The sequence below is a fragment of the Hippocampus zosterae genome, chromosome 4 (assembly GCF_025434085.1).
Source record: "Hippocampus zosterae strain Florida chromosome 4, ASM2543408v3, whole genome shotgun sequence".
Lineage (NCBI taxonomy): Eukaryota > Metazoa > Chordata > Actinopteri > Syngnathiformes > Syngnathidae > Hippocampus > Hippocampus zosterae.
In genome coordinates this window covers 17,496,677-17,512,699 of record NC_067454.1, presented here as the reverse complement: position 1 = coordinate 17,512,699, position 16,023 = coordinate 17,496,677, and the positions used below count along the sequence as shown (strand labels likewise).

General features: G+C 42.6%; 1 protein-coding gene across 6 annotated transcripts in view; it reads left to right on the top strand.

Annotated features, from left to right (window-relative positions):
• Positions 1 to 16,023, top strand: part of sox6 (SRY-box transcription factor 6) — a 152,063-nt gene that overhangs the window by 94,922 nt on the left and 41,118 nt on the right. For 5 of the 6 annotated variants that reach the window (XM_052063633.1, XM_052063630.1, XM_052063632.1 and 2 more), the window contains 2 exons: positions 2,317 to 2,440; positions 6,230 to 6,309. In XM_052063633.1, the coding sequence (XP_051919593.1) occupies positions 2,317 to 2,440; positions 6,230 to 6,309 (204 nt within the window). The remainder of the gene's footprint in view (positions 1 to 2,316; positions 2,441 to 6,229; positions 6,310 to 16,023) is intronic. The other variant, XM_052063631.1, reaches the window with a different exon arrangement.

Genomic DNA, 16,023 nt, shown 5'->3' with positions numbered 1-16,023 from the left:
AAGTGAAGCCAAGATCCATTGCTCAAACTTTCAGCTTGGAAACACAGAACAGAAAATCCCTATAAAGTTATTATTTGTCACCGTCTCCCTGACCATTTGTTTTTACTCGGTAAAACACGGTTTTACAGAATTGATTTTAGGTACAGTACATTTCTATACAGTAATTCACTTATGGACTGCCACGACTTTCTGTTTTTCCTTTTTTTTTTGTTTGTTTTCGTAGTACCTCGACAACTCTGGTTTTATCAATGAGATTTTTTTTTTGGAGGGGGGCTCTGAGTGTGACAGAAAGTAGGCACATTACTCTGTTAGGTGTCCACAAGCTGAAAAAGTGGGGCTCTTACCAGGTTGATTTCATGCCTCAGTGCAGGCGTAGTAATTGCACCCAGTCCTCATTTTGTTGCAGCTTGATTTTAAAGAGGGTTGAATGGTGAACCACTCTGTAAAGCGTTTATTTTAGGGGATGACCTTTATTAACCCATTTCCCAGGCAGGTTCCCCTGAGGTGGCCGGGCCCGCTGTTAGATAAACCGTCTCAGGCCCATGGTAGCTGGCCTGCTCGCCATCAAAGATCCTCATGAAGCGGGGAGTTGACAGTAAGATTGGACCTTGCTGCGTGTGTCCAACCCCCCACACACGCAGCACTTTGGAGACATAAGCTGCTCACCCACCCTTGACACAAGTGGGGAGGTTGTGTTGATATTCCCTTTAGGATAGGGAAGTCAGCAAATGACTGGCTGATGAACGTTTAATGTGAGACTGCAAAAAATACGCAAAAGTGACAGTCTCATGTTGTTGCAGAAAAAAAGAGACTACTGTATACCTTGAGCTATGAGGGAGTCAAATTCAGATTTTTCAAGATATGAGCCTTCATTCATTTGACTTATGAACGCAGAGTTGGGATATTTGTGCTGTATGGTGCACTGACCCAACAAGCGGCAGATTGGAAGGCTGTTTATTGCCACTCTCAGTTGAAGAAGAGAATTACACCTTCTACCTAAAAGAATATGTGGCTTAAACTTTCAGTCTTCCGTACTCTATTAATGCAAATGTAAAATAACACCTCTTTTGTGGTGCTATAACACTTTAAGATACTGCATGTATTTAAACACAAACACAAAGTCCGTCATCGTCAGCCATCATGATTTCAGGCTCGCACAGTGCCTCAGTCCGTCAGTGCGCCTCAATTATTTTTAACACGTTTCCTTCGTTGCTAAACTACAATTCATCACCACTATTTCAGGCCCGTCAGTCACAAACTCTTTACTGCACACATTATAATTCAATTAGAAAAGGTTTGCAATGGTTTACACACGCCAAAATATGTATTGAATGGATGGATATGGAGAAATAATACATGGAGTGGAGTGTGGTATTATTTAAGGATAGTGCATTATAAAGTGGAACAAATTGATTTGGCTCGATACGATGCACTCACATATGTAAAATCAAAACCGATTTTCCGGTTCAGATTGTTTGTTGTTACACCCCAAGTACAAACAGTTTACATTCTGTATTTTCTACGAAGAATGACTTAGCAACATTTGTGCTGGAGTGTTGAGCTGAAAGGAATATCTCAATGAACAGGAAATCTCCCAGGCAGAGAAGCACAATGGCCATTCAAATGATGTTGTGTGACAAAAACGGTTTCATTTTCTTTCAAAGTTCTATTGAATTCTATTATTGCTCAGTTTTTTGAGTGTGAGTTTTCCTCATTAAAATTCAGTTATTAGATTGTTTGGGTTTTGGGGGGAGGGGAGGTGGTGAAGGCTGGAAGAGCATCATGGCATTTCCATTCATTTCAGTTGGAAAAGCTATGCGTGTTTTAAGTTATGAGCTTGGTCACAGAACAAATTAATTTCATGTCTCAAAGCGCCGCTGTACTGTCCAATGTCTGTCTTTTTTCTTTCCATCAACAGGGATGACTTTATATGTGAGGTGTGTACAATCCTTCTCCTGACGAATCTCTGTTGTAACAGTCACAGAGTTCGCGGAGGCTTTGCACAACATTCGCAGTACTTCTCTGCAGAAATCATAAAGTCAGTCCTGCTGTGACTTCCGCTCGCTGGCGCTGGAACAATAAGTGCGGTCTTTGATGTCTTGAAGTGAAACAGTGGTCTGGGGATTGAGCGGGCGTAGATCTGCCAGGTTTTGTGTGAGGACACGAGGGTCCGCCATTGCCATAGAGCCCCTTGTCAGCACGCGTTAGGGAGACCTGTGATCTGCACCCCCCTCCCCACACTGAGCGTAATCTGTGTTTCTGTGTACCATGCCTTCGCTTAGGCCTCTCTCTGATCTTCGCTCTCTATCTGTTCAGCAGGTCCAGGGTCACATGCCTCCGCTCATGATCCCCATTTTTCCACACGACCAACGCACTCTGGCAGCAGCCGCCGCCGCCCAGCAAGGTTTTCTCTTCCCTCCGGGAATGTCTTATAAGCCAGGTATGCTTTGCAACTTAAGTCTTTCATCCCCTCCTGTGATCTCTCCACACATGTACAGTCTCACATCCTTTCTTCTGACATCTTAACACTACCTTTGAATATGTAACAAACAAATTTGCTTGGGATTTAGATACGTCGTCTATGTAGAATAACAGAATTGTCACTGAGACAGAGTCAGGCAGTTGTGCCTGATGGGTTTTCCGATGAGAGCAAAATAATAACCGCGTTACTGTTGTAAGTCAGCATGTATTGTATTGTATTGTTGTGTGACATTTATACACCAAGAGAAAGGTTTGAGAAATATAATGATTGAAAAGGTTAATTTCCTTCAGAACTCAAAAGGGGAAAATGACCACTAAAATCTCCTAACTTGGAAATCAAATATGCCTGTTCTTCATTATAAATGCCTTTTTTTTTTTTTGCTTACACCCTCAATGCTTTTAATTACAAATGAGACTGAATGTGACGTAAATCATAAATACGTTGCTCCCAATACAAGTTGGCGGCGTCTTGATAAAAATGTGATAGCCAGAACAAAGCTAGCCCTTGCGAATTGTAAAAGTGAAGCCGAACATGAAAGATGACCGAAATCAGCAAAGGGAAACCCAAGTAAGTCAGCAGGTTCACGTTTGCATCAGCAGCAGCAGCAGCAGCAGCACATTAAAAAGGTGTGGTTGTGCAGTTAATGAATTAACTATAAAACCACAGGATGAAATGTCAGCTATTTTGGAACTATGGAGCCATGACAGCCTAAACAAAGTGCCTGAGGGGGCGAGTCTTTTACCACTGCGCTTTTTGCAATAGGTTTGACTGCGAAAATGTTTTAGTTCAAATAACAGAAGCTATTAGGGAATCATGGTCAGAGGTCGCCGTGTATATGCTTGCTGCATAATGCATGAGTCGGTGAAGAAATAGCTGGGGGAGTCTGCAAATGACTGCTTTAGGAGAGCTATTTCAAAACATCTCTGATTTCTTCACGCTCTCGCTACAATACAATATACACAATGTAGCCAGGGAGGACAATGTTATCACCCCCACCTGCAGCGCACGCAGGATGCTGCCACGTTCTTTTTCTTCGACGGAAGTGGCCGAGCATTTACGTCCAAGACTAAAGCACACTAATCTGATGTTATCATTACGGGACGGCTCCCGGGGACCACTGATTATGACCCCAACCCTGTTGTGCTCACATGGCAACAAAGTCACTCAGGCACCATGGTGGGAAGTCATCACCCCCATCCGCCGGCTGTGCTCAATGGCCTGCTATTGTACGGTAGACAAGCTCAGCCTTTCAAGCTGCAGCTCATCTTTGAAACAAATACCGTCGGACTTTCCACCCCATCTACACTGCTTACCAAGATATCAAAGCATTCAGGCCTACGTACGGCGCTCATGTTACTGGATGATGGCACCACAGTTCCCCCCCCCCCCCCACAATACATGAGCGAAGAAATAAAACAAAAGGAACATTGAAACAACATTGAAAAGAGGTCACAGCATTAGTTTTCGTATAAAGATTAAAAAGTGAGTTAAGTTGGTTCCCTCTTCCTGTTCATATAGACGTTTGAGATATCTACGTCCCTTTTCAAATAATGTTCTAATTAGGCGAAAGTATGTTGTAGATATCTATGACTGGAATCATGAAATGTTGTTGTTGAGAGCTCAGATTTGAGTTACAGACAGCAACAATTCAGTTACAGAAATCCTAAATTAATTAGTGGAACTAATATAGAGTGATTTGTAGATACATGTAAGAATAAATCCAATACACATGAATTGCAAAAGTGATGTCATTTGTCCTTGGCAAAAGTTGCAGATAGATTCAATTCTGTTATTTTGAATAGAATAGTCACAATTAGATGAAAGGCACCGCAAATGAAAATGTAACCTCTTGAAAATGTAATTACGATTTGTGAGAAAGACTTGTTGATTTCAGCAATGTTCATTCTAAATAGTTAAACTTAGCTTTTAAATGTTGAATCCGATTGCCATCAGACCAGAGCCCAGATTCAAACACTCAACATCAGACACATGCTCACCAATAGGCCACCGCGCCACTCAGTGACATTTCCATTCCTAAGAATTATATGTTGCAGTGACCAGGTCAACAGGAGACAAATCATGGTTAAAACCGGTTTATAACATAATACTGCTTTCATCAATGACACTGACCTGGCACGATGCCCATTTTGCTGAAGCCAAGTGCCTATATGCTGGATACGGCCAAGACTCACATCACCCCTCCCCCCAACCCTCATTTAGGACACGACTCTTGCTCGGTTTCACATGACATCGAAAGACACCCAGCCATTTATTATTCCCCAAATATCTACGTCACAGGCAGCACAGAGAGAAAAGAGGGAAAGCGATATCCAAATGAATGTGTAGAAATAACCACGGCGCAAGCCCGCACATCCAAGCCGGCACTATTTGCAACCACGACTGCCGTGTGATTTTATTTGCTTCTAAATGGGGATTGAATTTCCGTGTCCCGTATCACATTGTGCTGTGCTGTACGAGATTGCAAAGTGAGGCAAGCGGGCGAGCGCAAAGTGAAAGAGAAGGTACATACATTTACCTTGTCTGTGGCGTAATGGCGCCATATGTTTGTGAGGGGAAGTGACAAGAAGAAGTGGGGTCTGAGCGAAGGCCAACTCCCCCGACTCCCCCACCTCGCTCGCACAGATGCACGCTTCACAAATGTGCTGCTCCATCTCGTAAGGTTGTTTTGGCCAAGTCAACGTACTGGCTTGTGCGGCGGCCCTTTCGACATCTAATAGCTGGGATTTGTGTTGCAACTATCTCCAATTCATTTGGCTTAGTCATAAACACCATTTCCAACAGTGCGTTCTTCCCAGCCAAAATCGTCATTGAAGGAGCGATATGATGTCACTTCAAGATGTCTTTAATTCACCTCAATTCAAGAGCCGTTGACAGAACCCATAAATGAAGTTTCAATGAGGCAAAAATTACATTGATATCTGAAGATGGCATTCGGACAAGTCAAAAAGACGTAGAAACTGGAGTTACAGACAGCTACAATTCGGTTGCAGATAACCACAATTGTGGATCGGTAACTGAGTTGTAGATGTGTGTCAATGAGAAACCCCATTCACATTAACAGCCAAAGTGATTTGCGCCAAATGAAATAATGTTGCAGACATTTCCAATTCAGTTTTGACTAAAAGTGCTGGTTTAAAAATAACCCTGTATGAGTTAAATTAACGCAAAATATGTTAAAACCAGCAATTCTAAGGGTGTAAGCTCAATTCTGATGAAAGATAACCCTGTCATTTTGACTAGCCACACACATACATATATATGTGTGTGTGTGTGTGTGTGTGTGTGTGTGTATATATATACATATATACACACAAACACGCACACTTTTTCACTCTGCTCCCTGTCAGAAACGATATTGTGCTGAACAATAGCCTGCTAAGCCTTAAACTGTACAGAGCACCTGAGAGGGTGCACTGGGCCTATTGCATAACTGCTAATTGAATATCCAAGAGCTCCTTAATTGTTCTTCTGAACCTTGCAAGCACACACAAGCCTCGAACAGTTCCTCAGAAAAGCACGAATGTTGTGTGACGTTCCTAAATAATCCTGCTCCAGTCAAGCCAGTTGAACCTTTTGTGAATGCAGATGTTTGGGCTTGAAGCTGAGGAATTGCCACATTGTCGCGTCAATTCACTGCAGGACCCGGGATCCGTGTTGGCACTTGCCTGTACGCTGTGGGCCGGCTCATTGTCTCAACCTGTACACATTGTTGTCTCTCCCTGACAGGTGATAACTACCCCGTGCAGTTCATTCCTTCCACAATGGCAGCTGCGGCGGCGTCAGGACTCAGCCCCCTCCAGCTGCAGGTATGTACACTTCTATGACAACGAATGCTCGAGACACCCGCCAAGCCTTGGGCAGAAAGGATGGCTAAGCAGCTGTACGCTAAGTAATGAGCTGCGCACTAAATAATCCTGGAGCCCGCCCCAGCACACACATGCTCATCATATTACATATGTAATTCATTGCGTTTTATAGAGACGTTATCCTCTTTGGCCTTCCCACACAGAAGAGGTATGAAGATAATAGTTATCAGAGGGAATGAGAATCACTTTGGTTGCTTTAATGGCCCACCAGTAAATGTATCAGAGGGCAAGTGACAGTTTGAGCAAAGAATCCTTCTTCTTGCTTTTTATCTTGTAAACCCACTGACATAGTTATTTTATCAGCTTGTCTTATCTGTGTGGGGGAAACAAAAGAAGATATGAACAAAAATGCGAGCAGTCATATCATGTTGTGTGTGCAAAAAAAATGTAGGGAAAGGCTCCATACCCTATAGACTGCTCCAGGATGTTTCTCACACAGAGAGTGGGAAAAAAACCTGAACCCAGGTCAGGGCCTAACCTGAGGCCATAATGTTTAATATAGATGATTATCTCGGTTCTTTCCTTCAAATTCAATGCTAAACACAACCATCAACAAAAAGAACTGCTCACCGCATGAGCTTTGTGCACAAGTGATTGGGATTCCTATGACGCTGTAATTTGACATTTTCAAACAGAAGAGACTGCATAATCATAAAAAGGGGACCTTGAGGTACGACCCGACTTATGGGTTTTCAAGATCTGAGCGGCCGAGTGAGCGAGCAAAAAAAGTATTTGAGCTTTATTGTTACCCTCAATTGAAATGTACTATCAAGCTAAACATACACCAAAGAGAATGCATCTTGTGTTCGCTTTGTCTTGTGTCCAATAGCTTAATGCGAATGGGAAACACAACAGGCGCAATAGAATGTGACAGTTCAGCAACAAATGTAGACAGACAATATAGCACTGCTCAGTCATATATTCCTTATCATCTGCTAAGAATCACTAATATGACCACTGAAGATTTGTGACGACTCCTCTTTCTCTGTGGATATCCGTATATCTATTTTAAACTGCCCTCAGTAGGCAAAGGCACACGCACCACAATGAGCAGAATAATGTGCATTGTACTGAACGAAAACATGTGACAAACTGGTAATTATTTTTAATTGTGTTTACATATGTCATTTGTCGGTTTTCATAATGTATAATATTTGTATAATGTATAATATTTTGGAGTGTCAATTTTCTCATTAGAAAGACACGACAATTTGGGGGCGGGCTGGAATGGATTAAGGGAATCTTCCACCATTCACGCATCAAAGACGATTTGAGATTGTGTGTGGAGTGTGCATGTTCGCCCCGTGCCGGGTTATCTCCGCATACTCCGGTTTACTCTCATATTCCAAAAACATGCATGGCAGATGAATGAACGACTCTAAATTGTCCCTTGGTGTGACCGTGAGCGCGGATGGTTGTTCGTCTCTGTATGCCCTGCGATTGGCTGGCAACCGGCTCAGGGTATTGCCCGCTGGGATAGGCTCCAGGACGGCCGCAGTCCCTGTGAGGATAAGTGGATTAGAAAATGGATGGATGGATGGACATATACAGTATATCGGTAGATTGCAAACAATATCCATTCTATTGTCAATACAGTGCTAGCATTGAGTCATTTGCGCATAGACACGGGCGCATCCAGCTTCAATCGTAAAAAAATGTGTAAAGTTGCTCTGCATAATGCTCAACAGTGTGAGAGAAGCATGTAAGGATTAAACAAGAGAGTTGAAGACAGTGAGGGGAGGTCTCTTTCCACAGTGATATATGTGTCATTTGTCCTTCTAAGGCAACCACAGTCAGTGTTAACGAGCCTTGGCAAGTTCTAACAGTGTTTGCAGCTGGCTCTGAAAAGCCCTGTGTCATTATGTACCCAGCAGAAGCGCTATCAGAAATATCAAAGTTGTTCACTGGGCTTTGCTTATGTTTGAAGGGCCCGAATGGATATGCGTCTTGGCTGTATGGCAATGGTTCGGTTTTAATAAACATGCGTATCATGGGCCTGTTGGAAAGGATGGGTGGTTCAAACAGACATGCTCTCGTCTATTTAAAGTGTCGTCTGAGGTCAAACGATACAGTCATATATTTGAAGGTTAGGGTGAAGAGGGGAGGCAGGTCTCAAGTCATTAATTGTGACTATGTATCTAACCTTGGGAATGGACTAAAGCAGTGCCTCCAAGACCATGACTCGGCTGACCTTTACTGAACATAGTAAACAAAAAGACGCGCATTACCCATTAATTGAAGTCTGTCAGCCTGTCATGTATCCCACATGCTTTCTGCTATTTACCCTGCACTGAGACTCCCCTTAAAACAGCAAGGCAAATTAAACATGCCCTTTTCAAAGTGGCTGAGACCAACAGACCATGTGAGTGTTGCGGCTTTTTGAGGATAACTACGATTGAAACTTGCACTTGTGTCTTGCCTTAACAGCCACAATCATTTCAAAAAGAAAAGCACAGAAGTACGCTCTAGGGCCGTTCACACGGCACACATTTGCTCCGGCGCTGCACCGATATATTTTGTTGCGATACATTTTGCACCGCAGCAAATTGTGTGGAGCATTCACACGTACAAAGCCGCTGAGCGGGGAAGCCCCGACATAAGCTCTTTTCCAGGGCTACGCCGGAGCTAATTTGCACGTGTGAACGCTCTACTGGGGCAGCCCCGGCGCAGCACCGGACCAAATCTTGCCGTGTGAACAGCCCTTCTGTGTGGGAAAAAAAATGAATACAATATTGTAATGCGTACAGAGGTGCCTTGAGATACAAGTGACCTGACTCACAAGCCATCGTTGGGGCAATTTCTGTTTTGACTCAAGATCTAAAGTTTCAGATATGAGTGCTGTTTGGTGACAGGCTTCTCGCTGTTTATTATCTCTTCCAATCAAAGTTTATGTTAAAAAATAAAAAATAAAAACACAGAACAAAAAAATTACACACGTCTTCAAATAACCCCATAAGTTAGCCTTCAGGCCTGCTAACTTAAAACTAACGTCTAATCAGAGACAAACTTATGGAATCCTAACAATCAGATGTTTGAAGACATTTTTGCAGAAACATATTTAGATTAACAATATTACAATAATGTTAATAATAATAATAATAATGACCGATACATATTCTTTATCTTCTGTGAAAAATGACTAACATTACGGCTTACTGTCACATATACGTCTTTATAAAGTACAATTTACTAGATGGTCGCGGCACAAATTAAAGTCACATCTCAAGGCACCACTGGATAGGAAAGTGAAATGATTCCCTATGTGGTGACTCAGTTTGGTTGTGTTTTGAAAGTCTCTTTGCTTACAGCAATACTTGTCTAATTGCGAGTGAAAAAAATTGCACTGGGCTGTAAATTATAACATCCCAAAGTAAAAATCTTCCTCATTTACAATTTGTTGCTGACAATTCCATAACCCCTCATCAAACATTCATGTCATGCCACCAATTTACTCCGGTTAGAAAATTCAATATATGAACCATTTAAAAAAACAACAACAACAGCAACAATCTTATTGGAAGAATTAATTCCCACAATGCTGCAGAGGAAATGTGATCCAGTTAGGGAGGCAGGGTGCTCTGTCACTCATAATGTTGCACATGCAAGTCCTTCCCATTCTCCTCTGTCACAACATTGTGGAATCCAGCCCTCGCGAAGAAGAAAACTCAACGAGGTAACAAAGCCTCGGAGCTGATGGATGTAAATGAATGTCGCCGGATGTGTTTGACTGCCGCGGACTGTAATTTGCTTGTCAATACAGGGAGGTAGCGTCACTGGGGCTGGCTGGCAGTCTGCAAGTGGCTTGTCAGCACACACGGCTGTACCACAGGGCAATTTCACTCAATGTGTTCCTGACAGATTGGCTCGCGTCCTCAACTCACAGGAGAGAGGGCGGGTAAACTATCCCAGCGCGACGTGCCCCTCTTCATTAGTGCCCACACAGTGCGGCGATGAGGCCGGGATCAGCAGCAAACAATGGCTGCATCTCCGCCTGTCCTTGCCTGATTGCAAGTGACACCTTTCACCTAACACAGGAAATTGTGCTTCCATTGCGCTGCAATGTGTCCCGACATCCACTATATTCAGCTGAGTAAAGAAACAAGAAGAGAATTTTCCTAATTCTACACAAGACATATCTATTTGGGATACTAATTAATATGTGTCTTACACAAGGCATGGGAATACAAAGGCTATAATAACTCAATGCAGTTCTCTTCTAGTTTGAACTATGAAATAATCTCCCTAATTAGTAGAGAATAGGGACTTCACAATTGCATTATTTTTTTTTTAGTTTGAGTACCTACTCACACCAAGCAGCGATCCTAGATCTCAACAATTGTCCGTTTTTACATTTGAATAAAAGTACAGTAGCCCAACAATATGTTTTTTTTTCATAGGCTTTACGCTTAGTGCAGCAGTGGTGCAAATGGTTCTGGGGTTGAATGATTAATCAAATTTTAATCAATATCACACTGTAATCGAAGACAATTTTCAAATCTCAAAGATGTCAATTTGGGGGGAAAAGCTTGGTCTGTTAGTAGGCTTATTTTCACTTTATGCATATATTATTTATCAATATTGTGTCTAGATACCCCGTTTTCCTATCATTGTTTCATGAAACATGAAAAGTTGAATCTATAAAGCCACAGAATTGTTTGCATCATTGTAACCTGTTTTGTGACTGACTGTCTTATGTTTTTGCTACGCCCGTTTGGTTGAATTTTGTGAAATTGTCGTAGTGAATGCGTAAAAGATTGCAAGTCAAAGTGTTAACAACTCTAATTGAAGTAGACCCCCCCCCCCACACACAAACACACACATTTATTTTATATTAATTCATGGTTCATTAGCCTTCATTAGCCTTTATTGTCACATAAGCCTAACCTAAAAAATAATCATTTATGTATAATGAATCTGATATTCATTTTAATGGATATTGATTTATTGATTATGTTTGTTTGAAAATACATGGGAAGAGAAACTCATCGCTTATTAAATCTCAATCCTAACATTGTCGAAAAAAAAATTCACAATTACATCATTCAGCCCTAGCTCAAACCAATTAATATGTGATCAGATCGGAACAACTCTCAAAAAATTCATATGTCACACAATAAAAACGTATCTATTTATCAGTCAGCTGCTTCCAGACACAAATTGCCTTTTCGTGTCTCTGTTCTGCACAGCAATGTTGCTTTTGTGTTGCAAACAGGCTGCTGGGAAACTAGCATCGGCCTTACACATGAACTCCAAATGTAAGAGATGAAAAGCGGCCCACATGTTCGGCCACAAGCAGACCTGATCCCCGACAGACAGATACAGTACATCTGAAGGAGGTCTCATTGCTTTCGATGACTCGTGTGATAACCAACAGTGTACCACGGTCTGGGGACAAACAGGAAGAAAGTGGGAGTGAAGAAAAAAATGCACATGATCTTTTGTTTGGATGTAAATGCCTGTGTAGTGCAGATGTGAAGAAACAGATTCCATCATTAACAAGTGAGGCACTTTTGACTTTGAAAGAGAAATGGGGAGAGAAGAGGGCAGGGCACTGAGAAGCGACATACTGTAGCAAGCAGCTGTTTCCCTGTTTATGAGCAGAGGAGGCCAGTCTTTGAAGGTAACCCTGAGCGGTGCAGCAATGCTATCCGCGTATGGAAGGCTGGCTAATAAGGTGGCTAGGTAAGCAGCTGGATGGAGGCTGTGGTGAACAGAGGGACAGATGGACAGATAGAGCGGATAATGCTGTGAGCAGCACAGAATGGGAAGGGTGGCTCTGGGGCCGCGACCGCCAGAGAGCCAGGCATAGGCCCCACTTCAAGAGAGGAGTTGCGGTTGCGCTCCTACTGGAAGAGAAACGGAATTAGAAAGACTGACAGTGGTGCTTTGCAATATGAGTGACCCAACATACGGCTTTCTTGAGATACGAGACGTAGTTTGGCTGATACTGTGCTTTGGTTTGGCTTGCAAGCACAAACTTGCTGTTTATTGCCACTACCAGTTGAAGTTTACTGTCAAACTAGACAGCATTTTTCATGCACTTTGTCTCTTATTTTGAAGGCAGGTTTAAACGGTACCATCGCGACCAGAGAGTGTTGCGGCCAGATACGAAGTTCCTTTTGTCATGATTCATGTTTATTATTATGTTTGGAAAATATTATATTATTTTGTTGTATTTATCTGCCACACCTTCAAGGCCGAGCCCTGAAAATATTGTGTGAAATAAAACCGGTCCGCGGGCCAAAAAAGGTTGGGGGTCGCTGGTGTAGATGGAAGAAGAGCTCGAAATGGCAAACGCAAGCAATATAAGGGGCTTGGAGACGAGCAGGTTGGGCGCCAGCAGATGAGACAGATGTTGAGCCATACTGGAAAGCATCGGCACAGTGCACCAGGACGCTTCTTCCTCTCTTGACATCTGGGCCTAGCCCTGGGTCAGCCTGCCTGCTTGCCCTGGGCAATGAGCCTGTACAAGCCTTGTGGCAAACTGGGCTGGCGCTGTTCTGCCTTTTAAATGGTGAGGTGCACTGAAGCACAGTTAATGCCCTCATATCCAGCCCAGTGCTCAACGTCCAGGCCAGGCAGAGGTGAATGAGACATTCACACACACACAAACACACACAAGGAGGGAGTGTATAATTACGACCGCTGGATAATGCTCACGGTCTATCAAATGTCATGGAAGTTAATCGGTATGAGCAACTGTTATGGCTTCCAGGCACTGCGTTTGTGTTTTACTTTCACGGTGTAACGAAACGCAGTCGTACAAAGTCAATGTGAAACGTCGCCTCATCGCTGGCAGCAGCAAGTCTGACAAATATCTGCCACTGTGTTTTCCAACACACGTTATTGCCATACTGAGCCATTGCCTTTCTTCAAGCAAAACAACTGGCTCATCTGTTTTTCCACAGAAAGTTGTTCTTTCTCTTTTTCATGGCATTGCTGTCTGTCTACACGGGGAAATATAACTTTGTATGAATTGAGCCGTTCATCATTTTGATATTTGACCAAATAGATCAGATTTCATATTTTAATCACCCACATCAATGGAGCATTACTTTTGTCCGACATCCTCAGCAAAGAGTGTAATTTTAGTTTCATGTCGGAGGTAGCAAAGAAAAGTGCACATCCTATTTAACCTCTGCTGCAACCCGAGGGCTTGTTTTTAATTAGCAGAGGCTAACAGGCTGACCTTGTGCATGCCACACTCACTTTAAATCCAGACTCGCTCGGCATTGGTTCCGCTCGATGCGGACAGGGAGTAGGACGATCGGAAGGAGGACCTTGGATTTAATTCTTGACTTTACTTGTGAGGAACTCTGGAAATTTCTAAAACAGCTGACAAGACTGAGCACTGAAAAAGACTGTAAACAAACCCTCACAATCACCCCTCTTGTAATAAATGAGCTGCATAGTCTTCAACTTTGCCCTCCATAAAATACAAAGGTGGTTATGAAACATAATGGCAATTTACCAAATGTTCATTATATATTTTCGAATGGAATAAAGAAAATACAACTGCAAGGTTCAGAGATAGACTCCAATTTTCATCTTGTCCTCAGATAGCCCGAGTGAGCTGCTCATCTGATGCAGCATGACCCTCACTAACATGATTGATTTTATTTATTTATTTTTAGCTACAACTGACATGGCCATATGAAAAAATAGCTATTAATTGCAAATAGGGCTAAGGGGTGGGGGGTGTACATTCGGCAGATGTCTTTTGCTTCGGGAGAATAGCCTTGGCAAGAAGGCACCACTTCCCAGCCGTGAGTATCACGTTGGCCCTATCATTGGTAAAATCCACTATGTCCTTACTGGCCCTCAATAATAACAGTCATGCATCAAACGCTAATGCGAACAAAACCTCCACAATGTAACATTGATGTGTTTTAGCAGTGAATGCTTGGTCATCACACCGTGCTCTATTTATTGTTCTCTAGTTGTTGGGTGGTGGACTGTTCCTGGTTAAGAGGGTAAGAACTGCTTATCACTCCGTGGCACTGACCTGCTAATCAGAACTGATGACGTTCATCCCTACAGCATCTAATTTATGGCAACGTCTAATTATGCTCTTTTTCCGGGACAATAACGTGCTTCCCACTCAAGGTCAGGGGCAGGCCTGTGCACAGATCTGATCGCAAACATCTGTCCAACAGACTTCACTCTTGTGTCTTATTTACCCTCAAGAGACTGAACGGTCACCCCTTCGTTGAGAGCAGCGATATATTAATGGAACACCGTTACCACCGACCTTAACTAAAACTAGCCCACAGACAAGAAGCAGAATAAAGTCAGCCATAACGCTGATTGTAAAGGGAGAGAGTGGGTCACTGCTATCATTTAGGGAACATATTCACTTTGTAATTTCCAACTGCCAAGTGTTTTTGTTGTCCCTACGTGCCCTGCAAGAATTGACCATTTGTACTGACGGCCATGTACCACAGATAACAGTTCTTACAGGAGCAGACGTGCTTTAATACAGTATCTGTGGATACAATACATACATGGACATACATCACTTAGTCCAGCTTTGGTCTCTATCTCTTTGGCTCGTGAGATCCGATTACCTTGTTTGTTGCGGGTTTTTTTTTATTTTATTTTATTTTTTTTTTGCATTCACACAAATGCAGTCTGTACATGGCCAGGGGGATCAGGAAATGACACGCTGATTGGGCAGAGGAAGAGAAATTGGATTCTCCCCAGATTGCGCCATTGGACTAACAAAACATAAGACTTACCTTGTCTCAGGATGGCGGACAGGATAGGAGTTAAAGGGTGCATTATGTCTAAAGGAGTAAAGTGGAAGGCTACATCAAGAGACACTGTTTCTTATGAGTTCGATTTTCCAGACCTTTCACAATTTATCGCAGCATAGAAAGGCTAACTTCAACACTTAATGGATCAAACTTGGACGGACTTCTCAGCTATTTATCTCTGGTTCGAAACGCAAGTACTAACAAAATATTGTATCAAAAAATACATAATGACGCAACCTAATATTAAGATATTAAACTAATTATCCCTCAAAATATTTAATCACCCAACAGTCTCAGCTGGTGGTGGGAATATAAAATGATACTTGAGACTCCCAAATAGGCTGAAGAGTTGTTAAGTCTTTGGCCGGTCACTTGAATCACCCTCTTGTGTGGTAATGTCACTAAAACCAGGATGTATAACTGAGTGAACGCCAAGGAAAACAACATCAGTGTTTTTCATGCAGGTTTCTAAGCCGTCAAAATGCTCGTGTTTAACTTAATCTACGATGGCAATTCCACGGAGCCTTTGGGTTTCTAGTATTGTTTCATGGGACTGTCTCACATGGTTGCAAGGAGTTAAATATGAGCCAGGAACATAAACATAAATTGGAGGCTGTGTGTCTGTGTGTGTGTGTGTGTGTGTGTGTGTGTGTGTGTGTGTGTGTGTGTGTGTGTGTGTGTGTGTGTGTGTGTGTGTGTGTGTGTGTATATATGTATAAACTGATTTAGAGCAAGGAGAGCCTCTTTACTAGCACACTTGCATCACACTGCAAACTTTTCTGTGTGATAAGTGGAAAATAGGGGCTCCAAGTATTCTGAACGCGAGCCATCTCTGTGTGGTTTTCAAGACTGCTGTCTCTCTCTGGGTTCCGCCTTTGAAACACAGTTAAGACCTTTG